The sequence below is a fragment of the Chenopodium album genome, chromosome 21 (genome assembly GCF_948465745.1).
Source record: "Chenopodium album chromosome 21, dcCheAlbu1.1, whole genome shotgun sequence".
Lineage (NCBI taxonomy): Eukaryota > Viridiplantae > Streptophyta > Magnoliopsida > Caryophyllales > Amaranthaceae > Chenopodium > Chenopodium album.
Window position 1 is genome coordinate 4,804,731 of NC_137854.1, and position 27,995 is coordinate 4,832,725.

The window sequence follows — 27,995 nt, forward strand, 5'->3', positions numbered from 1 at the left end:
TCTGAATTAAATCACTTCTTGATTTGGTAAATGTGAAAAGCACTGGATAACTCAACTGTCCTCTTGTTTGAGAACTGATATTTACAAAATTTACATTTTTCGAAAGAATGATATACCTTTGTCCTACAAAATTTGAGACTCAGCATACCTCACAAAAAAATCATTCCAAATGATGAAGCATACCTCACAAAAATTCATTCCAGATGATGAACACGGGCCTCCACCCAATGCTTGCCTTAAAAATCCACAAGCTTTTTACCTGAATCTAGAATTCTACACTCAAATTGTATACTACTAAGTTGCCTAATGTCTAGGGATAGATTTCTTCCGTGCCAATTAACCTGGATTCCAAACCATATGGACTCTAGAAGACAGCAAACCAACATCGCACATAATCTACAAAATTTTCACAATGCTTGCCATGTCCACCTTCATTTGTTTCCATATACTAAAAGAATTCACTCCTTTCTGCAGGCTGCAGCAAAGATAACCAGGGATTTCGGAAACATTAAGTGAGCTTATTGCATCAATACAATCACATTATTACCAACTTTTCTTCTGCATCAAAATTCACTATCTCCTTCATTATCTCTTCTACATCAGTGGGAGATATGCCCCACCGTGCCCTTTTCTCAGCACAAGTGGTCCAGCATTTTCAGGAACCTTGTCCAATGTCTTGTTACATGCATCAACCACATCAATAAACCCAGTTGCAATGGAAGCCATCTGCAAACGGAACCTTAAATCTCTTGTTCTTTTCAGCAAACAGCGAAATGACCTCCCCAAATACTTGGCCCATTCTGCTGGTAAACCTCCTCCTGTGAGCCAGACTGAAAAATGGGACTGGTCTACCCTTGCTACCATCTCCGCTCTGTAAAATTTCGCCAATTCAATGAGCACAGAATTCTGGAGAGGAAGTACAGCCACAAATTCAGCCACAAATTGCTCTACAACTTCTGGTTTAAGCATCTGGGTCCACAACACCGGTGTCCATTCACTAGGTTGATTAATTTTATAAGCTTCAGCCACAATCAATGCTTCCTGGAAACGTGTCTGCTCAACCAGTAACCTACGAGCACTGGTCTCAGACAGATTCAACCACTGGATATCAGGCATACGAATTTGAAGGGATACAAGGGAAGCCTGAGCACAAGCAGAACGCGTTTTATTGCCAGCATCAATAGAGGAGTGAACCTCTGCAGCTTCAATGTAAAAGTGCATTGATTCAAGGAGATCTTCATTGTGGTCCTTGTCAGGGCGCAGGATCCACCGCTGATAAGACTGTTCAGCTCGTGTCTCAAGTAAAGAAGCTGTTTCGTGCTTTAAGTCAAAGTGTTTATAAACCTACCACAAAATCACAACATAAACATTATCACAAACAGAAACAGTTAGCAGCAGGAATAACAGTTATCCATTGAAGGAATTCTAAACAAGAGGGGAAAAAACAAACCATGGCTAAATCATCATGATCGTTGGGGTTAAAATGCTTTAGTGCTGTAACAACAGCCATACGAAATCCTCGGACAGATTCAGCAACAGCACTGTTTGCATCAGCAGCTGCCGAATACTTTTGAAGAAGAAGATCCAGTTGTTTATTTTCAATAAGAATGCCAAGTATAAAATTCAGTCCATGGAAGTTTCCTACTCCAGTAATAAGACGGGCCAAGCAAGAAAAGTCACCCTCAGAAACATAAGCCTCAACCCTTGTTGCCGCAAGGGCTACAAGAACATCGACCCCGTCAAGACAAGCTGATGACTGGTAGAAGTGGTGCGACAGAATAAGAAGTTCAACCTAAAACATCATTTACAAAGAAAAAGCTTTAGCAGACACGATATATTATCATAGGCAAAAAGAAAACATTGAGAGATAGAATTCAGGAATCAAGACCAAACACATTGAGGGGGCACATTTAGTGCTGCAAACTAAAAACAAGCTGTAGGCGGTTGGCCTGTAGCATATGAGGGGAGTGATTTTTTTATTTTTATTTTTATTTTATATTTTATTATTATTATTATTATTATTATTATTATTATTATTATTATTATTATTATTATTATTTTTTAAATTTTGAGGGAAGAGGGGAGTGAAAATTGATCTTTCTAACAATACATAAAACAGGAACACTTTTTCTTCCCTGTTCCCTTTCCTTGGATGTCTAATAACTACTGATGGTGTGGGAAGGAATCTTTTGTGTAATTTGTTTAATTACTCCTTGTTTTATCTTTGGAACTCTAGTACTTGGTGCTTATCTTGCTGTGATGGGATTACCTTCATCATTTTTCTTTGTAATATCTTCGATGTAAGGATAATCTATTAATATATATCTCCTATTTTGTGTTAAAAAAACATAAAACAGGAACTCGTATTTTAATGACATTTCAGTTTCCTTTTCAATATTACAGAGAATGTGATAAATACAATGATATCGTCATTTCATTTGAAGTGAACTGAAAATGATACATATAATATTTTCTCCCTTTAATGTACATTAAAAAGGATAGCATAATATTTAAGTTATAACTATTCAAAATTTCACCCATCTCAACATACACATTATATTCCACCCATCTTAAACAAATCCTGCAGTTTAAATCAGTAATGATTTGAACTGAGACTTGATATGTTCAATACCTTAGTCACAAACACTAGGCAAAATAGAGACAAATTATTCAATGTTCCATCCTTATATAAATCCTGCATTTTAAATCAGTAATGATACCAAGTTTTGACGGTACCTTATAATAACTCATAAGTATAATTTTTCCAAAAATTAAAGCATACAACAGACCAAACAGGCAACACCTTACCTCACAGGCATGTGGAATTTCTTGACCTGTAATAACTAATCGCATTAATGCATGCCCTATCTCTTGTTCTGAGGGACACAAATCAGCCCACTTCAAAAAGTCCGAAAACCTCCACAACAAAGGAGCAGGCCCTTCCTCCTTTTGAGAATCAATGTATCCACCACGATGCGCTGCTAATAAACCCTAAGACAAATATAAGAAACAGTATTGGACATCGTTATCTCCTGTCTCGAAATGGTAGAACATTTGAATTTTAGATTCAAAGCTGGCTAATTTCATTAAATCTGAAATAAAATATATTGACTAGTTTTTTTTTTTTTTTAACAATTAACTTATAGGAAATGTGATCAACATCTCAACACTAATGGTCAAAATAAGAATTTTTACCACAAAATCAAGTGTACACGTGTATTGTATTTTTGGGGATAAAAGAAGTCAAGAAGTATATGGTTTCATCATATCTAATTCCACCTAAAAAGGATAACAATATACATTTTTTCCAAGATCAAGAAAACATTAATTAATGAAAACTCAATGATGAAACTAGTCAAAGTGACAACGAATTCTATGTTTTTTATTTAAGTTTGGAACATGATACATCCTAAAATTCACACAAAAAATACCATAAATTTGTTAAAATCTACCAAACATATTGAAACACACCATTAGCCCAAAAACCTCAGACATGCTTCTATTGTAATCCCTCCATTACTTTCTGTTTCTCCCATTTAGAATCTACCATTTAAAGAGAGAAATTTAGACATGAGTATTCATTGATTTATATAAGGAAAAAAAAACCTCTTGTGGGACCGTGCTAGATTTGACTTGGCATTTATTTTTCATTACATCCATTTGCATAAGAAAAAAATACTCATGAGGGACTTTCTATAGTTTTTTTTCAAAATATGTAGTTGAATGTATAAGAGCACAAATGATTTTTTTTCAAAATGGCAAACGGGACAAGCAAAAAGGAACATTGGGAGTAATAAATTGTTTGATAACCTTCCAATCTTCATTAATTATTATCAGAGTACTTAGACAGATTCATCTCACAATCAGATTAGTATTTAGTGTCTACAAAAACTTCACTGCTTAATGTTCATAATATTCAAAAAAGAAAACTTAAAGAGTCCTTGAACCCCAAATATATAATAAAATGGAGCACTTGGTTTATTTAGCTAACACCTATTTTCTTCATCTAAAAAATAAAAAATAAAAAAACCCTGCCTGAAAGCATATAAAACAAGCTACTCAAACACTAGCCAAATGAAAAAAAAAAAAAAAAAAAAAAAAAAAAAAAAAAAAAAATTATATTTTACCATAATATTGATTGGTGGCTAAACATGCTCTAATGACAAAAGAAAAATATACATACATATATATACATACCAATGATGCAAGAAATAATAACATATACCTTCAAGAAGGATTCGGCCAAAATTTTTGCAATACTCGTAGCTGGTATAGGATGAGACTGTACCAGAAGTCTTGCTTCGTCAAAAGAATCTTGTGCTTTAAGAGAAAGCAACTGTAACAAATCAGTTGGCTGCTTCTCAAAGGCTTCCGCAAATGAAACACCCAAGACATTAGCAGCCTTCAAAACAGCAGAGATTCTCTTGCAAAGTCCACGTCCACTACCTTCAGCCAATATGTCAGATAAACTCTCTAGCACCTATCATTCCAAAAAAAGAGCAAAATCATTTTTCAGATGCATGAAGCAAAGAATTATAAACCCCCCAAAAAAACATTGAATATGCCCTAAGAATAAATTGGAGGAGACCAAAAAAGCTTCCACGTACAAGAAACAAAATTTTCATAGGCAAGCTAAAAGGGTAATCGGAATTATAAAAACCTGGAGTGGATCAAAGAGATGATCTTCAGTTGGCAGGTTATATGACTGGATAAGAGAACGTAAATCCTCATCCAGCATTAACAAGGAATGCTTCTCCAGTGGTGTTGACAGTTCTGCAAATTTTAGGGCAGCATCTACAATTTTCAACTGAAAAGGCACATGGCCAGATGAAAGCTTATGTTGCAGTTGCTTGGCAGCAGTTATTTGTCCAAATTCCAATAATGAAAGGACAGCCCTTTCAAGTTCTGCTGGTCCAATTCTTTCTTCCCAACTTGAAAATGATGCATTGATTTTCAGATTTTCATCTTGTAAGTCATATATATGGTTCAAAGGAGGGAGAGAACTCCCATCAGCATCAGAATCAGCATCAGCACTCCTGTCAATTTCAGTCATGGACTGTCTAGAGGAACCATATGGTTTAGTCCTCCGTTTAATCTTTGTGCTCCCAGTTGCAGCTGATATGCCAGCATCCCAGGTTTGTGAGCTCTTGTGACGCAAATTATTATTTTCTTTGATATCTCCTTTCTCAGAAGCTCTATTTTTCACTGAATTTATGTGGCTATCCATTTTCATGACAACATCTGCAGTTTGGTCCACGATGTTGGCACTATTTCCTGACATCTGATCTTGACTAGATCCAGTAAAATTGGAAACCTGCTCACCCTTTATATGAGCTTCAGATTCTACAGCTAGCAGCCAAACTCTGGTTTCAATTTCCCGTAAGAGATGAAGAGGACATACACTGATAGATAGAGAAGGGAAGTTAGAAAAAATAAATTAAAAAAAGATATCAGCAGTGCAGACAGTTGAGTGAAACTTACGGGTTAGACTGTGTAATTATTCCACTTAACCATTGTAGAGAAAGAAGTAACAATGCATGTAGCTCTCTTGATGGAAGTTCTTTCTCCACCATCTCTGCATGTTTGAGAAAGAACAATCCTGCCTGCATGGGTAAAGGCAAATAAGATAATCTCTTTCCAAATTTAAGATGTCAAATTCATAAGGATAGCAGGCATAAATCTACCTTTAGAGCAGGAAATGAGTATCTAATGAACAGATTTTGACAATGACGCCATAAAGCAACTCTCTCTTCGGGTACATCCCAAAGAAATTCCTTCCATTCAGCAACCATAGACTCCGCCTACATGGAAAATCAAAAGTATCAGCCATTATAAAGATAAAGGGTGAATATATACACACTATGGATCCTGATTATAATACCACACAATTGATTTCCTTCAATAAAGAAGGGGTATAATACTTTAAAAAATATTAGAATATATTTGACATCGTCCTTTATATAAAATATTAAAAAAATATCAGCTTTTAAGAAATGTATCAGTAGCACAAGTAGTACAGAAACCTACTAAAGATGTCAATATATAAATAAACCAGATAGGGATGCCACTTCAATGAAAATAAAATCATATAGGCAGTTGAATTGACTTCTTCTGTAATATGTTCCTAGACCTCAACTGTGAAATACATCTTCTCACCATTTCATCTACAATGCCCTTCATTAGCTTTTAGTATAGCACTGTCCACATATTCTGGTTCAAAGTACAAGGAAATTTTTGTCATAACAATTTGCAACGAATCAGTCATAGACCTTTCTAATCCATGCATTTAGTCAATGGGCTCAAAGGGTATTGTCAAGCTTAAGGTATAAGATCCTTGATAAGATCCTTAAAAAGAATTGAAGATAGTTTGAGTACTTCAAACTATAACCCCCTTTCCTCAGTATAATTCTTTGTTAGCAAAAAGATTTTTTTAAGCATGACCACTAACCCACTATCTGAGACCTACCCTGTCAGATTCTATGTCCACCATGGGTGCAAATCACCCCACTGTTCAGAGTTTTAAGACACTCCTCCAAGAACTCAAAACACACAAAATAATCAAGCTTTAGCCAGCCACATATTAACACCCAGCCCTTTTAATAAATCTCATTAGCTATGGACAGATTGGACTTTAAGCAACTTTTTCTCCCTATGAGATGCAGTTCATTATTCTCACCTGGGTTATCCTAATTGGGACTATAGGGGCATCCAGCAACGAGGTACTACTTCAAAAGTGAAAAGGATCTAGACTCCTAACGAAGTTTGCATGGTTACCAGTCTTACCACACACCATTTTATATGTTCAATTGGTTGTGCTTAACTACTTACAAATGATATTATTCACTATTACTTTCCATCTATTGATCCTTAATACCAGTAAATGATAGATATCCTCTCATAAAAAGTACATATATACAAATAAGCTCCAAGATATCACACCCAAAGTTTGACGCATTTCAATCACCAACTACACATTATAGTCCCAAACTTTGATCAGGTGGTGACAGTTTGAGAGTTGACAAAGATTAGAAGTAGCCATAGCCAGTCAATAAACTAAAATCTGATAAAAACAATGAATCTAATTAATTGTGCTAAGATCAGAAGATGAAATTAAAAATTGTGCTCAGTAGGTTGAATTGTACAGCTCCCCCAATAATATTATACCATTTTCAAAGGAATGGAGTGTGATAGAACACATCCAAAAATTAGCATAACTATATTCTAAGTTGATTGGATAATTCACTAAATGCTGCTTCCTGCCTCATATTTCTTAGTTCACAAGATATAAATTCTAGAGCACTTTATTTTATATATTTGGTGTGTAAAAATTTATGCAACCATACAAAAATATATGCATGCTGCAGCATCCTATAATCAAGTGGAAGCACAGAAGCCAATTATAACCACAGATGTGATAAAATTAAGGAATCTGCAATAGCTAAAATGAGAGAAGCCTTGCCTGTCTTTCAGTAACATGGTGAGCAGCAGACTTCCATGGTGTGCCACTGGCCTCCAATTGACGTGCCCAATTGCGGGCTTGTTCCCAGTAACCATTATTTTCAAGTGCTGTTAAGAGAGAAGCATCATCCAAAGTCTCATTTCCTAATTGAAGATCCTCATGCTTCCTAAGCGCAGGCTCTGCTAAATTTATTTTCCAGTATAGACGTTGATAATATGCAGCAGCAGATCCTCCATCAGCAAAATCAGAAGAAGCGAGAAGCTGTAGTAAGCATCTTTTTTCATAAGGTGATGGGCATGTTGAAAGAATAGCATCAGCAGCTTTCACAGCAGTCGAGCTTATCCATGAGGCCTCCTCCTTACTGGATGAAAATACCCCCAAATGAACTGAAGCTTCAGATAGACGCATCTGAGAAAATGCCTGTAAGGAATGCAAATTTAAAATGTTACAAGCATTTATCAGATGATTCAGCCTAAACGTTAAGCTCAAAGAATCACCAATACTATTCTCATCAAGCAATAGAGCAGTATTTGGTTGAGAAGCAATAAGCAGTATCTAGGGTTTCAGGGTTGATAATTGAAGAAATGAGTGCTACAGTTTCTAATCCATGCCTTACCTTCCTCTTTATAGCCCCTCCATTGACATAATTATAAAAAGTGTATTACTATTCTGAAATGCAAAAAGCATACTCCATTCGCCAAACACAAGAATTTACATAATGTATAAACCAGTCACATTGTCTCTTTCTAAAAAGAAAGTTATAATGGCGAAGATCACCCAGTAACCTATTTCAGGTGTCATATTTATTATAAACCTTCTAACAAAGCAGTTAATTAAATATTGCAACAAGGCAAGGTCGAGAAATTGGAAGTAAGATTTCACATAAAAATATGAATTATGCATCAAATGATACAAAAAACTTCTGGCATATAACGATGGGGTTAATGGCTATCTATCTCTAGCACTTAACAGAAGGTACATCCAGCATTGTCAACTTTATTTCACTTGCTTAGGCTTCTAAGGACAACCAGTACAACAAGAGACATTCAGGAGTCGAGCAAGTTCTCCAATAAAAACTAAAGATAGCACAATACATCAACATAATTCTAATTTCCACCTTAAAATACAATACAAGACTATGTATGATATAAAGCTGAGGCATAAACAGCAGAGAAAAAGCACAGCAACCACCAAAAGGTTTTTGTAGTGAAAATTCTCTTCAAAAGCATAAATTTACATGATATCAGATCACTAGCAAGATAAAATGAAGCCAAAAATGTTCAGAAGTTTTCAAGCAAATCTTTATAAACAAACCTGAAGAGCACGAATGAATGGTAACAAAGGACATGAAGGAAGAAACATCTCAAATGCTCTCAGCAAAGGAAAAAACTGATTTCGCTGACAAAGAACAGCAACCAGTTTAGGCAGAGATGTAGACCAGTCATCAGAACTCTTCACCAATTTGACATCATCCTTGGTTCCTAATTCCTTCAACTCTTCAACAAGTGTTTTTGCATGATCATTTGAGGTGCAACTCGCAGTGGCAGAAGAAAAGTCCTCAGAAATGTCATTCATGAGACGTCGACGCTTTGGACTTTTCCGATTATAATGGACAGTAGAAACTCTATCACCAGCTGGCAGGGAATTCGAAGTCTCTACAGCAGCTCCAACATTATTTGCTATCTGAGTGGCAATTTCATTTTCTCTACTTGAGCATATCTCCCTGTAATTCAAACATAAAAAGATATAAGTCTAGAAGTAAAATGTAACTAATCAGAGCAAGCCACCTGTGTCTTATACAAACATAAGCCAGCAGAGAAAAAGGACAGGGTCTGAGACCTCTGACCACTATCTCAAACAAGGTGGTGAGGCACAACCATACCAAGCAACAGTAACTAAAGGGATGCAGCCACTAGTTGGCATATTAGGATAATGACAAAGGGGTAGAAAAGTTAGTAATTAAAGCTGTACCATTTAGCTAAGTAGTATAAATAGGTAGAGAGTGGTAGAAGGAAGATAGGCAGAATTTTGGAGTGATTCCTTAGGAGAGTTGTGACCTAAAGTCACTATTGGAGCTTTGTAGGCTAAACCTACTACTATCGTTTGTAAGAAACCACTAATTTGTTTAATCAAATTTCTGAGTTTTCTCCTTCGTTGTACTGTTATTATATCGAGTAATATCAGTCCATTACATAAAATCCTTGTAAATGATAGTAGTCTTTATTGAGATGCTTAGTCAGAAAAAAGCTGAGTAATTTTTTTTTCTCCTAAGGTGAACGTAATGTACATCTTAGTATCTTCTCTAGTTAAGATAGGTTCTTTTTTTTTTTTTTTTTTTTTTTTTTTCAATTTAAACAAGAAAAAAGAAAAGAAAAGAATAAAGTTTTAGCATAAAAAGAAAACTTCTCCTTCAAAAATCAATCTTACATGCAGTCAAAAATCAGTAAACAACTAAACATGTTTGTAGATAAACAGATAAACATGTTCTAAGAGTTTTGAGACCTGTAGTATCATACTGAAAATTCATGTTCTGAGACATAAATATGATAAAACTTATTATAATTGCTCCCAACAAAGCATTGTAAATAATAATGTAACACCGACTAGCACTAGCATTCTAAGATTTGATGCTCCAACAACTATATCACCAGTCAAAAACATAATTAATGTGCACATACTATTTTTTCAATTTTCTAACATGAAATTATTAGAAAATATTTTCACATAAACAATGAAACACAATAACAACAGTAACAAAGAGGATCATCACAACATAATGCATTATTGCATTGACAAAGAGTCAATAATTACCTCGCAGCTGTAATTTCCAGCCAGACTGTTAAGCAAGATAGTGGAGCAACATCAGGAAAACATGAAGCAACCACAGCCAACAAAGACCAGCTCAACTCCTTTGCCTTCAAAAGAAGTGACTTTCCTGATTCTTTTTGTTTTTCACATTGAGCTAATATTTGAAAAAGTTCAGCCGATATAAATAAAGTTTGATCGGGATGGGAAGATTCATTCCTTCCTTTTGGAGAATCTGAATTAGAAGGCAAGGCATTCTTCTTCCTCCACTGCATGCCTCTCAAGACTGTCAATATGTGAGTCCTAAGACGTGGATCAGTAAACTCTTTTGCAGCCTAAAATGACAAAAGTAAATAAATAAATATTATGGAACATATTAAAGAAGTAAAAAAAATCAGACATTAAATTTTCTGACTTGAGATATCATTATATAAAAAAGAGAGAAATCTGATCCAATTATGCAAGAAAGGTAAATATCCCTTACCACTTGAATCACCAAATCAAATGGATATCCACCAACCTGCGCCTCTGAGAGAAATCCAACCTAATGAAACAATAAAAAAAATTTAGCAATCATTAAAGAAAAACCACCTTGCTCCTTGCTTCCCATTCTGAGATAACTCTACATCTTTCAACCTCTATTTTTCTATTAACAAGCAACTACAGCACACATACCCAGTCATTGTCTCTTGCTAAGAAAGCAAGGTACACAGTGCTCAAAGGAATCTGGTGCATCTGGCAAAATAGAGTAACTAAATTCCAGTGCTGACTCGCAGCCTTTTGTTGAGATCTTAATTCATTTCCATCACCTTCGCCACTCAACAGCCAAGAGCCACATGTTTTCTCACCAGCATATGATAGAAGGCTAGCCTTCTCCAGATGCTGAAGCACAAGCAATAGAGTTGGAGGCAGATGATTTGTAGCAGGCTTTTGAGCATCCTCCGGTTTATTTATATTTCCACTCTGGTGAAGGTAATAATCTGCCAGAGCTTGAGCAACAGAATCTGCAACAGTTGCTTCGCTAGAAGCAGCATGTAGTGTAGCATTGTTGGACAAGAGTTGGTTTTGTTGCATAATTTGATTGGATCTGTAAAAGGAATGTATTCGTCTCAACGCAGCAACATCAACACGAAGGACACTAGCAGATAAGCCACAAATCTCCAGCAATAAAGCACATGAAGAAACCAGCACATGATCTTGAAAATGGGTTATAGCCAGGGGCACAACCTGAAGCATGAAGAGCACATAAAAACAAAAAAAAAATCATTACATTCAAGAATAAAATAACAGATAGATGGTCATAGGTCATCGCATTCAAGTTTCGACATAATACTATCACTATCTCCATAAGTAGGTCATCCTAGACACACTTTATATGGAGTTATGGGGAAGACAGATGAGCATAGAAGAATTAAAGCAGCAATTTTATGCTCAAAATTTCTCCTTTTGCACATTTTCCAATTTCCCAGATGAGCTACATTGCCTACATATAATTAGCTTCTGCATGCTAGACAAAACTACATATTTCATGATTAAATGAATCCAAAGAGGTTGTGTGGCATGCTAGTCATAAACAACATAACTACTAGTTTTTGGTTCACTAAATTTTTACAATTACTGATCCAGAATGAAAAGAAGGTTGACTATACCGAGGAAAGAAAAGATTCTTCGTCTTGTGTCAGTGGGGAAAGCAGTGTTTGCACATCTGACTGGACATTTGCTTGCCCACGAAGCGATGTATTTGATTGTCCTCTATTGACGACACCAGATTTAAGCTGATGGACCCTAGAACCAAGAAGTTGGTTAAAGGCAGCCAGTGCACGTCCACGATGCAAGTGCTGCTCCAGAGCAAGTCCAGTTTCCTACATTAAATGAATGTAAATAAGAAATGGCCATCATACAAGAGAATGAAGAGTTAATATATACTTCTTTAACCATTTAAGATAGAAAACCGACAAGAAAATTCATGACATCCAAATTTTAACATCACTTATCAGTTAATTTATCTAGCCTGTGAGAAAGTAAATAAGTAAGCAAAGTAACGAGTCATAAATTCACTCCTTTCCACAAACCCAGGACCAAACTAGACATAAACAACAGCAATAAATTATGACATAAATTAAGGCATGAAAAGAGACGGGGTACATTAGACAATGTTGCTAACCTCTATTGAAGAAGGATACAATTCTTGTTCGATTTGTTTCTGGATAGCTGCTTCCCAGGACATTGCACTAATCTCAGAGTATTCCTGGACATTCATAAGAAATTCTATATCACGCTGCAGATAAGCTTCTTCAGCTGTCAGACTTGTCATAGATTGCCATCCCAGTGGACCCTACACCAACAACAGCAGATGATATATAAAGCAACAATTTGCAAGAGAAAATGAAGAGGTGCACTATGTTTGGTTGTTTGTACAGTTACAAGAACTGAAACTTTATGTAATAGATGAGAAATTATATTTCTCAAACTTTGCTGGTATCAATAGCATAATTTCCTTGCTTCATAACAAATATTTATAAGAAAAAAATATTTGTTTGTTCTGACAAAGATAAAGAATCATATTGAGGAAGAGAGAAAGGATATTACCAAAGAAGATAAAAAATAAAGTAATGAAAATATTTTTACACTCTACAGTGTAAGGTCTTAGATAAAATTATACAAAAAAAAAAAAAACAAAAAAAAAAAAACAAAAAAAAACAAAAGAAAAAAACAAAAAAAAAAAAAAAAAGAAGAAGAAGAAGTTACCACAACTATGATGGAACTCCGTATAGGAGATACCCATAGAAAATTTCTGCTTTATAAACCCTGAGAAAGACTTATCATCCACATGGTTTATGATCAATGTGACGAATACCTACTACCTAGGAGAATATCTAAGAAAGTATGACCAAACCTCTCAGAACATACACAAAGAAACCTGGTTAGGGACTTCAAGAAAAACAGAGGGGAGGTGAAGAGTTGAAGACCTTGATTCTCTTTAAATTCGGTACACTGTGCACAAACCCAATCCCTTTCTCCAATAATAAGTATGGGATAGCCCCATATGATATCAGCCAAATATGCAGAAGATACAGACACTAACCTGAACAAAAAGTTGAATTAATCTCCGCAAACTTGTGGGAAACCAGCAAGGCAGCATTTGCAGAAGTGATGTGTCATGTCCAGATGAATAAAAGACACTATCCCGCCACTTGATATATGCTGATAGAGCTGAATTTTCAAATAGTTATTGACACCTACAAACTAAACAAAGAGTGACCAAGAAACAAGGAAAGACAATAAAGGTTTACCATTCCTCCCTTTAAGACCCCAGAAGCTCTGAGTTGTATCATGTCCTAGACAGGATGCCACAAGTGTGCGCCATAGAGTAGGGAACTTTTGGAGGGCTGGCCTCAAATTTTCCAATGTACACTGAAAGGAGTTACTGCTCCTCTTCACACTTCCACTGCTCAGGCAGCTTTGTATAGGCAAGGGAGCAAACATTAATGTGGCCAGAGCTGCCATTAACCATCCAGCTTCAGCAATATCATCGACAGTAGAAATTATTTCATTTGCCTCCAAAACAGGGAGGCTACTGTCAGAGGATACATCACGCACTAGAAGTGCACGGGCATTAAAGAACGATGCATCATATTCATGCCCCTTAATCCTTGAAAAGAGCAACCATTTTGCCCATTGATGATCCCCCTGTGAAGTAGCACATTTAGTACATATTTATAACCACATTTACAAAATTGACAAACCATTATGGGTCCCATCAACGGCAGAGACTCTACAGGGAAAAATCTACAGACTCGCAAATTACTAGCAAAAGGTAATTCTGGAATTTTTTAGAGACAAAATAAAAAAATAAAAAAAAAAAAAGTAAAAAGTTGGCAGGTATATAATATGTGCATAAGTAGCAAAATTCTGATTTTTTTTTTTTTTTGTCAGCTATGTACTCTCTTTATCACCATCACTATCTATCATAATCAATCCTACTTTTCTGTCAAAAAAAAAAAATAAAAAAATAAAAATCAATTCTACTTAACCAATTGGCTGTTGGTGTAATGATGATTGGGACTACACTTGGTAGGGAGAACCCGTGTTCGATCCCCCGTAACAACAATTGGGAGGGGACTGGAACCTAACCACCCAGAACCGATCCCTGTATCCGGATTAGCCCAAAGAGTGAACCGGGTGTTACACCAAAAAAAAAAAAAAAAAAAAAAAAAATCAATCCTACTTATATAAGAACAACCCATTCACCCTAACTAGTGATTTAATTTGAGTATCTACACACATATCTATTCTATTCAGCTTCTTTTCTCCTGCAGTACAATAGATTCCTTTTCCCTTAGTGTCTGTTTATTTATTAATTGAACTCTTTCTTTGCACTAGTTCGGTGTTGCAGATGCTGTTGTCATTAGTTGTGCAAGTACTTATAATCCATATTTAAGATCTTCATGTGTTTCTAGAGCAAAAGATACACATGCAATGGTAGGTAAGTACAATATTTTTTCCTTAGTTTTATGGTAGGTTAATTACATACAAAGAGGATGAAACATAGAACCCATCTAGAAACCCATACATAATGAAAATTATTATTCTTATATGAAACCATTCAAACAAAAATATTTTGACACCGTCAAAAATTTAAAAGGCCAACAGAGGATGATAAGAAACATCCAGAGAGCGGGGAGGGAGGAGTCCAAGAATATAAAAACTTATAACTTACTGTAGCTTCCAGTAATGCACTGATAGCCTCATCATCCAGGGCCAGCTTGTTATGATCAAGATAAAGGTCTAGGAAATATGGCAAGTTATTTTGCGCAGCATAATGCACAAGAAGTTTATGGAAGGCCTGTAGAGTATTTGGGTGCAATACTCCAACATTTGCAGAATCCAAAATTGCTGAGTGGTCCAAGGATCCATTCTGAGCAGCCATCCCATTTTCTCCATCAAGAAAGCCACATTGGGCCAGCAGAAAGATTACTTCTCCTGCTCCATCCCAATATTCTTTTAGAAAAATGAATCTCTTGGCAAGCTCTTTACTTATGAGAACTCTCAACCATGATGAGCACATTCCAGTGGCTGAAGAATTAAAAATCCTAACATTTGGAATGTCGATACAAACTGCATCTAATTCGTCAGGAGAGCATGCATAACTGCCATAATCTGGGAATTCCATACTGTATCTAGTTGAGGAAGAAGACTGCAAACTGTCCAGACTGATTAGGAGACTTTGTTCAGCTAGTAACGAGCTTGGAATCATGTACAAAAGTTTAGATACTTCCTCCCAATCATTATGGCATACATGATATTCCAACTGTGATTCCCACATCACGTGAACACCCAATAGAAAAGGTTGATCCAGCAAAATCTACAAAACAAAACGTAATTACATGTTACTAACATTATATTAGGCACATCATGTGTCAATTTAATCTCCACAAGTTTGGTTTCAAAAAAAAAAATCTCCACAAGTTTACAATTAAAGTGATAATAAGCTTAGAAGTAGGACCAGTAATATCTACTCCCTTTGTTGGCAAATAATGTACCACGATAATGTATATTGAGCACGAACTAGCAATGGGACAACAAATCAAAATAAAGATAGTATAAACCACAACCTCAATTACATGTTAATCGCTGACTCATTCTCATGGTCAGGCAATTCAATGTATCAACCAGAGGCCCACAGCTAAATGAGCTGACAGAGTGACGTTGAATAAGGACTAAGGCCAAAAAGTAACAAGATAGTGACAATCCAAGTGTCCACAAAATAAATAATACTACTTCATTTCAGTAGAGACATAACACGACATAGATGAATCACAGAAATATGAAAAGGAAAAAACAAAAAAAAACAAAACTTGTAATCTAGATAACAGTGCTCACAGAAAGCATGATATACGATATTCCTTGACAGTTCAGACATCATGAGAAATCATAAACAGAGTATTGAATCAATGGGTGGACTAAAGAGAGCAATAACTGAATATTTTTTCTCAGCAACTCAACAGGTTCAGCTATTCCCAAGGCAGACAAGAGCTGAAGTTGCCAAATTACATAATGGTGCTTGTACACACAAAGCAAGAACTAAAACAAAAAAAAGGACATTATCATCAGCTGTATAAGCATCTAAAAAATCTATGAATTTCAAATGGAATCTAGTATCATTTCCCGTCCTCTCAAATTGAAAAACCTAAAAACGTTACATCAAGTTTGAAATCTCACCCCTTCTCCCCCCACCCCCAAAAAAAAATAAATAAAAAAAAAATATAACTATTTAAGCACCTTTATATCAGTTGGCTAGTAAATCAATTTTGCCACAAAAAAAAAAATAAAAAAAAAAACCCCAAGTCACAAAGTAATAAGCATTCGACCGAGGTTACTTTTAACACAACTTACACGATCAATAGTTGTTTGGTCCCAAACATACGACCACACAGCAGCTGCAGCCCAATACCCGGCATGGCTGCTGTCGTCGTCAATCTCAGTGCTGCCAACACCATTAAAATTTGCCCATGAACCTAAAACTACTCCATCAATGTCACCACACTCAATAACAAGATTTCTGAAAACAGGGGGGGATAAGAGATGTAATCTATATTTTCCAGATGCTTTAGCAGGCAGTAAATCTTCACTGCCTTCCTTTCTTTTGAACGCATATGTTTTCCAAAAGTTATTGCATGGGTAAATCCTCTGCCACACAATAAACAAATATCCATGTCAGCTCAACAGAAATTATGAGCAACTATTTAATCTCAAAATATCGCCAGCTCTTTAGACAATTACCTCAATCAATGATATTCTGTCCAGTATTGCCAGCTCATCTAACCCAAGAAATCCATGTTTTTTCGCTTCTTCAGCAATTTGCTTCCGCAGTGATCTGCTCACTGTACCAAATATCAACTGCTTCAGACAAGCTTCTATGTCTTCTCCAAGCTTTTGCAGTGTGGAAACAGCCAATGTAGTCTCACCCTATCATTTTGCTAGTTATTAGTAAAAAATTATGTCTTCCAGCAATGTAACCACAAAATAAATACCTTTAAGAGTAATTCATATGCAATAGCCTTTCCAATATCACGAACTTCAGAAAATGTATCGCTGGGCTTCTTGTCATCAACAAATTTTTTTCTTTGATGAAGATGGAGCTGAAGAACTGCCAGTGGAAGACGACCAGCCAATAAAGCATCTTTAACAACATTCCTTAAGTCCATATTGTCCATCTCCCAACGTGCAAACATTTCTTTAGGGTTCTCCATGGGGAAAAGTTTTGTTCTTGGGATTGCCCCTGACACAAGAATGGACTCTTCATCAGGCATTTCTGAATTCACAAGACAATTAGATCCCAGTGGTTCAACAGGCACTAATGAAAGTTTCTCAGATTCGTTAAAGCTTGCATCCCTTTCATGTAAAGCAGGTTCATATTTGTTTGGTTTCTCCAATATCACATCATCAGTAGCAGAAGAAAGCTGATAATGATCCTCGGGTGAGTTATGTGGGCCCTCAGGATGTGCTTCCAAGGTATCCACCTGTAACTTCAAGCAGTACAAAACATAAAATTTTATTTCAAGGTTAAACATTGACGTGCATAATTTGATTTTTTTTTTTTTTTCTGGGGGGGGGACAACACACACTAACATACCGATCCTTTCCCCAGCCTTGTGAATTTTGCAGCAAGTTGACATTGGATATTACGAATAATCTCCAGGTAATAGGCCATCTCATGTAGCCTTCTAGAATCTGTGAATTTTCTATGATCTTTAGAAGACATGAGTAGAGGTTGTGAACATTCATTCGTAAGTTCCAAAATGGCAAATTTACGAAGCATCTGGATTGCGAAACGAGCTCCTAATGCCAGTATTCTGCAGCCATCATTGAACATGAAGCAGAACAGGTAGAAAATGAATATTAGCACAGCTCTTTCCAAACCACATTTTTCTTAATATAATGGTAAACTGGTAAAGTAAGAGTTAATCATATTTCTCCAAAATTAGACTCCTTGTTCTCATTATATTATACCACCCCCTTTAATTTTATTTTTCCACAAAGATGCATCATATGATCCGCTGACAGTGACATAACAAAGATGGCAAGACAATACCCAAAACTTTGTTTAGAAGAATATAACAATGTGAGGATGAAACTTGTGATAAGTGAAACTAATTTGCTCACCCACTTGGCCCTTCAATCAATAAATTGTAAAAGGTACATGAACCTTGAAGCTGTGAGAATGAAAGCACCATCTTTTTTTTGTCACAGTCAACAGACAGCTAAGCATCAACCTTGAAGCTATAAAATGAGACCCGTGACAAGACAATCTAACTCACGCACAAATTTGCCAAACAATGAAATATATGAAAAGCACCAAAAGACACGCAGCACTCATAGAACAAGCCAAAACGGCAGCAATAAATATTGGGTACACCACAATAAACAAATTATAGAAGACATGCTGTATTTCAAATAGCTATAAACCTTCAAATTTTACAAACTTGACTAATATACCTTAGTGCAGCAGAAACCTCAGCATCGTTTCCAACTCTGTCAACTATCATGTAAATGGCACCAAAGATCAATAACAAAATCCCTTCTTCAGCTATATCAACCTCCGCAAGCATTCCTAAGGCTCTGTTCATCCAATAAACCACCAACATAGACGATAAATAAACAAACATCCTGATTTTCAAATATTCGGTAATAAAAAAATCCAATAACATCAAATGCCAGACAGTACAACAGAGATATAAGCTATCAGCAGGGTTTAAAATCTCAGATAAGATCGTGACCACTATGACAATAAATTGGTCGCACAGAAAGTAATTGTCAGGTGTTGATGCAGGCAACATTCAATATCAAGTTATCAACTATCAATTCTCACTATATTGAGGTTTTATTGTAATAGATTACATTTGAAAAAGCCTATAGCTTGTCAAACTCCAATCATAAGCTATACAATTTTTTAAAACTTTCGTCAGAGTGCTTGATCCAATTCTGCATAATAGCAAAGGCTACTTTAATCTGATAAACCTTAAATCTGCACATCAGCTTGATTTCCTGCACCTCTTGACAATCAGAAATGCACCAAAGGTACAAAAACATCCTTATATTTTTCATCCTCCCCCACCTCAAACCAAACCATCCAGCAGGACTTGAAGCAGCTCTTTCACCTTAACACTTTTACCTGCTGAACAGAAATTCCTCAGATCGACAGTTATACATTGACCAAGTTTTCTTAGCCATCCAAGGATGAAGGATGTTAGGGCGTAAGGGGCATTAGGTTCAAATGTTCAACTATAGAAACCAGTGGTTTGATCTAGGATGAGTGATACCCATGAGGCCATGAACCCATACTTGATACTTTAAACCAGGTGTTTGGGTTAGAAATTTATGTCTCAAATCCTGCGAAATTTATCTTACTCTCTTCCTACCCTCTTATTAAGGTGATTATTCCTCAGTTCCTCTCTCGTCCACCTCCCTTCACCCACAACAATGGCTTGCCTCCATCAGAGATTGCTTATTGAATAAAAAGGCATTTTCCTCCTCCACTGGCCACCATATTCTATTAATACTATCATTCTCACCCAGCTTTTTTGATCAATTTGCCGTCTTCCAACATGCAACTGAAAGCAAAGCTAAAAATATAACACAACATTCTTTGTTTACAGCCACATATTTCTTTTACTTGTCCATTTAAGATCCAGATCTATTACTTAAATGGCCAAAACAAGAAATATAAGGCTTTAATCGATGAAGTTAAAAGAAAAAGTATGAAAACGCTATACTTTGTTCAGCTATGGTGATTGTTAGCTTGTTTGGGTAACAAGTGAAGATAGACAGCAAAGGGATTTTGGGGAAGAAAGGAGATAATGTGGTAGCGCGATTTTGGTACTAATCGTGATGGCATATGATGAGTATTGGAGTTGTTTTTGGGGAGGTTGTGGTGACTGCAATGGCGTAGTTTAGGATGGGTGGCGGAGATGGGGCAGAGGTGAACATGGTGCGGACTGTGGAGGCTGAAGTGATGTAAACTGCCTGAATTTTCTTTTATATACAGTATACTGATATACAGTATATAAATATACGTATATACTGGATATTCTTATGGTAGACTGTAGACATTACCTTCAAAGTTCAAACCCACCTCCCAACCCCACTCCCCCAGTTTAAGAATCAGTATTTTAGGGGGTGGAGGATGGGCACCACAGGTATGCATAGGGGTGAGCAAAAATTCAGGGTACCCTGATGTGGAACCGGAACCTGTTCGGAACCGCAGGTTCTAAACCCGGAACCTGTTGATCAGGTTCCGGTTCCGGGTAATAAAATTAGGAACTTGTTGCAACAGGTTCCGGTTCCGGGTAATAAAATTTTGGACCTAGAACCTGTAGGGTACCCTGTTAGTACATGTTCCCTATAGGGTACATGAAACCAGAACCTATATGATATCAAATATTCTAGACAATTAGTGTTGGTTTGTTATATTTGAAGTAGTTTACTAAAGTTGTAAGCTTTTATTAAACATCCATTTTTAAAAATATAGATTTGTCACAATTTATCAAGTAACTATTAAGCTTACTTTGAAAGACAGGGTACCCTGTTTAGGAACCAGAACCTGCAAGTTCCGGTTCCGGTTCCGGTTCCCAATTCTTAGGAACCTGTTGCAACAGGTTCCGGTTTCGGTTCCTATTTTTAGGAACCTGTTGCAACAGGTTCCGGTTCCGGGTACCGATATTTTTACAGGGTACCCTGCTACGCTCACCCCTAGGTATGCATATAGCAAAACCCAGGAGAGGAACCAAACAACCGATATGAGGTTAAATAAATTCAAACCCATACCTTAAAGCAAACCAAACACCCCCTCACACATTGCAGCCCCAAAGTATCACTAGATGTTGCAACAGTTTCAGGTGCAAACTGAATTTAACCACTAAGTAGTTTATTGGCTGAAGATAATTTTCCACCAGTGAGCAAGAGAGAATAAATACGATAACAGCAAATCCTGTATTTGACAATATTGGTCAGAATATATGCAGTATTTCAGCATAATCGTTCTCTTGATTTTCCCTTGCTACTATCAGAACAGAAACCAGATAAGACTTCCCAACTGTGACAAACCAACTAATCGTATCAGATGGAACCAATAATAATTTAAGAAATAAAATAAAATTTTTTTAAAAAAAAAAAAAAAAAAAAACAATGGCTTTCATCCCTAACATCATAATGGTAGATTGAGACATCCCAGGCAGAAGGAAATGAAGTTTTGATATGCTGTTGCTTGAAGCTTTATAAAAATGTCACAAGGGACTTAGTTTACATCTCTGAAAGTTGTAAAACCATGCAGTTAATCTTTGCTATAATTATTTGAATTAAGTAGGAAAGGGTTTATCAGAGTCATATCATCAGAAAACATATGTGTCAAGCTTCAGCTTTTTGGAGGTTTACACTAAAGAGCAATTTTAGGGTACTTACTAGGCATACAGAGTTAGGTGCAGGGATCAAGCCTTCGAAGTCCTAAGCCGCATTACTATAAAACTCCTTCTTGCCATCTTCTAAAAATACAGACATGCAACTATACAAGAGGTGATGGATCAAAAGCATTGGGACCTTTCTCTCTCTAGACTTCACAACAATTAGGAGAAGGATTGTATCTATCGGTAGAGCCCAAAAGAGGCAATGATAAGTATTAGAGGAATGACACAAGGTTAATTCAGTTAAGGTTTCTTGAGACATTCTCCTAGGGGATCACTATCTTGGTTTCCCTAGAAAACTCTTTGGGATTTGAAAAGTTTTTACTTGGGCAACGGTCAAAGATAAACTCCTATAGTCTTGCATTTTTATTTTTTTTTCATTATTTTTATCAACATTGAAGACTTCATTACACTATAAGTTATGTAGTGGATCTGAACATAAAGGACAGACTCCGATTCGCCTTAGGGAGAAGAGCACAGACTAATCAGGAGTTCATGACCTGGAGCAAAAAGGATACTTCCAGTATGTGGTTTACAGAAGCAGCCATCCTTCACAGAAAGTGTAATCAGTAATCACTTTTCTAGCTCACTAGCTCAGGAAGTGCGTAGAGTCTTGGGAGCTGAGTAGCTTCTTAAAGTGAGGAAATATACATTGATCACCTCCTCTCCTTCTAACTTAGGGTTCTTTCTCTCTAGCTCTTACAAATAGCCTACTTTTTTATGAGCTCAGTGCATCAAAAAAAGGTACTTTCTTGAGGCTTAGCAAAGAAGGATGAAAGGTTGAGTTACAAAAGAAATGGAAGTCAATTCTAAAAGAAAAGTCGTGGCTTAAATGAAAGAAAATAAATCAGCTAATAATTAGGGCAATGCTTCTATCCATCAAGGATATATATGTCTACATTATTTAAGAGACTATTGCATAGTAGGAGCCAAGTGTTGCATTGTGAGCAGCGATAGTCTTCTCTTGGCTTTGTGAATAATATTCTACTCCCCGTTATCAGCCTGTGTCCAATTTGGAGCTGTCCACCAGTAATATTTTTGCTGCGTGGAGAAAATTCCCCACCCAAACTCATGTGTCATGGACCACCAATTTCTGCTTTCAATTCAGCTATAGGCACAACCTCAAAGAAGCCTACACTCCTCTAATAAACACTCTAGATATGTGTGCCCGATAACTGAACGAAAATACATGATAGAAGGATGGGTCAACAAGTCAGAGAAAAGAAAAATTAAATGGAGGAAAACATTAATATCACAAATAAAGTCACAAAACATGAATATCACAAACAAAGTCACAAATAAAGTCACAAAACATGAATATCACAAATAAAGTCACAAAACATTAATATCACAAATAAAGTCACAGAAGATAATAAGAAGGCAATATGTATCACATCTTACAGGTCCATCTCTTCAAATCTAAAGTATGCCAACGCCAATTGCAGACGACGCAGACGGGAAAATCCAAGATTCCACCCTGCATAGCAAATATATATAGATCATAACCATCTACAATATGCATATTTGATTTATTTCTTAGGCAAATGTAAGTATTTCTGTATTACGTCTCAAAAATGAGAATCACATCTGAATTAACAAGCACAGTTCACACTTTGGGATTTGGGTAATGAATTAAGACAAGGAGTTAAACCCCTAAAGTACACAATTGTTCAAGTTCATAATCCTCCATATCATTAGGCACATGTAGAGCATCTAGTCCCACAAGATCATGCTCAACAAATGTAGCTAGCACATTGATAGTTGGAACTTGGAACAAATTATACAGCATATATCCAATTATGTGTTAAAAAATGGCCTGCTTTTAACATGTACTTAGAATGTACTATGGACAATATAATTGCAAAGAAATTGTCGATAAAAGGGAATTCAGTAAGTAGACCAGAATTAAAAAGTGCTTCGGCCAGTAACACATAGTTACTCTAGGAGCAAAAACTTATTCAGGGAGTCAGAATCTGAGATCAGATATTAACTAAAGGCCGTGGCTAGGAAAAAGGTTTTTAAACAAGACTTGGCAGCTTAGTTGTTTCTGGTTTTATTCTTCTGCACATATTTTGAGGACAGCTTATCCTCCTCTCGTAATATCTTTCCACCAGTTTTTCATTCTAAACAAATTGTATAATCAAAGCAACTAAAGGCTAAGCACTAAATATACTAAGAACTTACAGTCTTTATCATGAGCTCAAAAGGTTTAGTGTTTGGTGAAAATCATAAAATCCAAAAACATAATTAAAATAAAAATTGATGGTCGTCAATGTGTGACCAAGAACTCTGGGAGAGTAGAATTGGTAAAATGCAACAAAAGAACAAGCCTATTGAAGGAGAAACTTCTACAAGAAAGGAGAGAGCTTTGGGGGTCGTATAGTACATACTCTACTAAGTTGATAAACATTGGACATCAGCACTCAAAGAAAATATCCACAAGTTCTTCCTGAAGCCCTTCTACAAATATTGTTAAAGAACGGAAGGGATTCCACTCAATCAGGTTAAAGCTATAAATAAATAAAAATAAATAAATTTAACAAAAAAAAAAAAAGCATTATACTTACTAGCATGGGAGTTAAAGAAAGCCCTTACCATTCTCCAAACACAACCTATCCGCTTCATGAGGACCTTCATATAGAATAATTCTATCAAGAACTGCGACTTGCCATGGAGACCGAAGCTGTTTTGATTTATCATATATCAATGACTTCTGTAAGTTAAGTGCAGTCGATTGAGTAGTTTTTGTTGAATGGTAGCTTATAGAGTCAATGGTATGGAAATTAGATGACAATGAGACAGAGGGAAGAACTATTGAGACTCCTTTCCTTGTAACTAAATATAAAGAACCCTGGAAAATGCAACCAACAGCCTCTTCGTCAACAACATTTGCTTCACTTTGCAGGTCAAGTGTTCTGTTTACAAGATTCACGCAATTATCATCACAAAACTTTGAATCTATGTACAAACTGGTATGAACAATACAACTCCTTTCATCGATACTATTTCTTCTAATTAGACGGGTGACCCCAAAAGAAGAAAAACAAATAATGTCTGCCCCACCATGTCTTGCGATGGGAATGAATAACTTCCTAATACAGCATTTGCATCTAGATTCTGAAACAGTTGGACCGCTTTGCTGGGAAATTGTAGCGAAGCCATTCAAATTCAAATCATTTTGACTGACCATCCCCTGAATATGCCAGTTCTGAACATGTTGACCACTTCCTAAGTCATTCTTTATAACTGACTTCTCACAGCCTGAAGAAGTGCAAAAGACATTCTGTTGACTTATGTTAGAACGACCAACAACCCATGGGGCCAGAACACCAAGCTTCAGGTACTGTGGAAGTATCTTGTCAATCATAACATATTTATCAGGCACGTGATCACTAGCACATATTATATAAAGTACGCCACATTCATCAACAACACTGAATTGACATGAATATGGAGCAACAATTAATCTTCTGAAACTTCGTTTATAGGCAACGCTGCAAGCTTGAGTATCATCAAACTTATTTCGTAATACATCGCCGTCTGCGATATTCATAGCTATTGATGAAATTTTCTGTTCTGACAAATTCTTTTCAGGTTTAACTCCATGTATATGAAAGATATCCAAATATGCAATATATTCCCCCGTGACTGCACCATGAAGAAGAATGGATCCAAATTTGTTAAGAGAAATGAGAAACTTGTCAGAAATTTTAAAGTCTACCCACTCAGGTTCCAAGCCTATACCCTTTTGGGGAAGCTTAACATTATACAGCCACTGAATCCCATATATGTCTAAAAGACCAACAACAACCACTATGTCCTGACTTTCACAACTATAATCACAACTGATTCTGGTATTATCAAACCCAGCAGACAAAACAAACCCAATCATGTAGTGAAACCAACTTGAAAATACTCTGAAACAGGTGTAGGGACTGGTGGCGGAAACATTTGCAACAGATTTGATGCTATCTAATGAAGTATGATCCAATGGAATTTGAACTCTTTTCTCTCCATGTACACTTTCATCTAGTACAGAACGGGTACTGGAATAGAAGTTCAAGAGTACAGAATCCCTTAAATCAACAAAGAATGAGACAACAGTTGCCGAGCAGGGAAGCACTAACTTCTCAGGAAAACAGGTCCGTATAGTGCCATCAGATTCCATAACCTTGGACGAGCTTAAAAAGGACTGCAGCCACTTCTTTGAGGTTGAGGAACTCACCACATGGCTTGTTGAATCCTGTCCAGTATAAGACACATTTCCTTCAGCTCCACTAGCCCTACTTGCAACACTGACTTCTCCGAGAGCTTCATTGTCACAAGGAGACACACTACCCGGCCCCCATTCCACCCATCTCCCAGGATTATTTTCATCTTCAAATGACTGTGTTGCATTAGTTTCATTAATTTGACGAAAAGCATGGAAAATTACACCACAATTGCCAACCACTATGAGAAATTCCCTAAATGGTGCTTCCTTGTTCTGTTTATAAGTATCTCCACACAAGCCCCAAGCCAGCGAATTTACATCAGATATAGAAGGGAAAGTATTTGATTGTGAAATATTGCTCTTAGCAGAATAAACATCATTAGAAACCCCTTCCACTGATTCAGAAATACTTGGATTATCTCCCAATGAATCTGGTGTACAAGCTGACGAAGATGACAAATTTACACTCTCTTGACTTTCATATTTACAATTTTCAGAGGATATGCAATAGGAATCATCTGCAAAGAGTAAAGAGAGGGTCAATACACATTGAAAGATTTCATTAAAAATAGTGTACCTCCTTGAAACAAATTAGCATCACCTCTTGATAAAGGGAGCAACAAAGCTTCACTTTGATATGAATGCAATAGTAGGAGCTCCCTCGTTGGAGAAAGAAAAGCTTCTTGATACTCCGATAGATCTGATCGGATATGAGAAGGATCCCATCTGTGCAACTGCAGTACAGCAGGACCTTCTCCATTCTCTCCAACACCCATAGCTGATCACCTTAACACCCAAAAAATAAGCACCAAGTTTACAAATTAGCGGATGTTTACCACAGTAACATAAAAAAAATGTAAATAAAATAAGCACCCAATAGCTTCCCCATATCCTCGAAATGGCACACTATCCTAGTCACTTCTAAAATTCCAAGAAATTCATCAAAATCAAGCTTCTATAGAATCTCTCCTACTTTAGTCACTTAACTAAGTTAATTAGGTTATACAAACATAATAAATTAGGCCTCTAAAATAATATTACAACGCCGAAATTAACGCAAACATAGAGATTACATACTCAATCAGTCAACAATTTTAATTCCAGTGGATTTTTCAAAAAAGATATACAAGAAAATCATCGAAATCAAACTTCGATATAATCTTTCACACTTCTGCATTAAATTTAATAATCAGGTAATGAAATGGACATCTAATCAAATAGTCAATGTCGATACAAAATCACTCAACCAGTTCATTGAAGTGACATTAAATTCCAGAAATCGAACAGCATTTTGCATAATAAAATTACATGCAACGGATTTACCATAACAAATAACAATAATCTAACCTAATCTTCCAGCCCAACTCCATGAAATACAGATTACAGTAAAACAAACCTACTCAATTCAATTCACAAATCAAACAAATAAAGAAAATAAGCCAAATGAAAGAAATTCGAACTAACCTGGGAAAGTAGAAATGCTCTGCAAACTACAAAACAAACAAAAATCAATCAATTAGGAATTAGTGAGAAGTAAAGAAAACTGAGAATTATGTAATGGAACTCCATAAATGGATGAGGATAAAGAAAATTGTGGCAAATACTGCAACTAACTGAGATGGAGTTCAATCGATTTGGGGATTTTGAAGAGAATTAGGGATTTAATTCTTCGATTAATTGAATTGAATTGAATGATTGAAAGGTGAAATGATGAGAGAGAAAATTGATGAGAAGCAGGGCGAAGACAAGGAGGAGAGCGGGAGAAGATGTCAGAAAAAAGGAACCAAATAACAATGAACAAAACTGGAGCACGATTTTTTCCAATTTTTTTTTTATAAGATTTTTTGCAATTTTTTTTAAATAAGATTTTTTGCAATATTATTATTCCTTTTTTTTTTTACGTGTCTTTTTATTATTTTTGGGGTGGTATATTGGTGTGTTTGGATTAGAGGTAATCAAGTTGAGTCCGGCCTCCTGTCAAAAAAAAAAAAAAAAAAAGTTGAGTCCGGCCCAATTTTTGGAAGGGTTTGGAAATCCAATTTTAATTATTTTTGGCCCG

General features: G+C 36.1%; 1 protein-coding gene across 3 annotated transcripts; it reads right to left on the bottom strand.

Annotated features, from left to right (window-relative positions):
* LOC145602186 (uncharacterized) lies at positions 1-27,723 on the bottom strand. Of its 3 annotated transcripts, none has more exons than XM_081658357.1 (26): positions 27,401-27,723; positions 26,538-26,722; positions 24,319-26,454; positions 23,125-23,200; positions 18,764-18,886; positions 17,901-18,120; positions 17,299-17,787; positions 17,048-17,233; positions 16,661-16,954; positions 14,985-15,629; positions 13,558-13,954; positions 13,350-13,477; positions 12,429-12,599; positions 11,914-12,126; positions 10,940-11,491; positions 10,749-10,808; positions 10,271-10,599; positions 8,774-9,182; positions 7,460-7,879; positions 5,685-5,801; positions 5,482-5,603; positions 4,661-5,402; positions 4,226-4,480; positions 2,809-2,991; positions 1,451-1,792; positions 1-1,344 (listed from the first exon to the last, which is right to left on the bottom strand). In XM_081658357.1, the coding sequence occupies exons 2-26, from the start codon at positions 26,710-26,712 to the stop codon at positions 595-597; spliced, it is 9,534 nt and encodes a 3,177-aa protein (XP_081514483.1). In that variant the 5' UTR covers positions 26,713-26,722; positions 27,401-27,723; the 3' UTR covers positions 1-594. The 3 variants fall into 3 exon arrangements, with proteins under 3 accessions (XP_081514483.1, XP_081514484.1, XP_081514482.1); XM_081658358.1 differs by having other exon boundaries at positions 13,350-13,468; positions 17,299-17,793; XM_081658356.1 differs by having other exon boundaries at positions 17,299-17,793.
* Between the last annotated feature and the right edge of the window lie 272 nt (positions 27,724-27,995).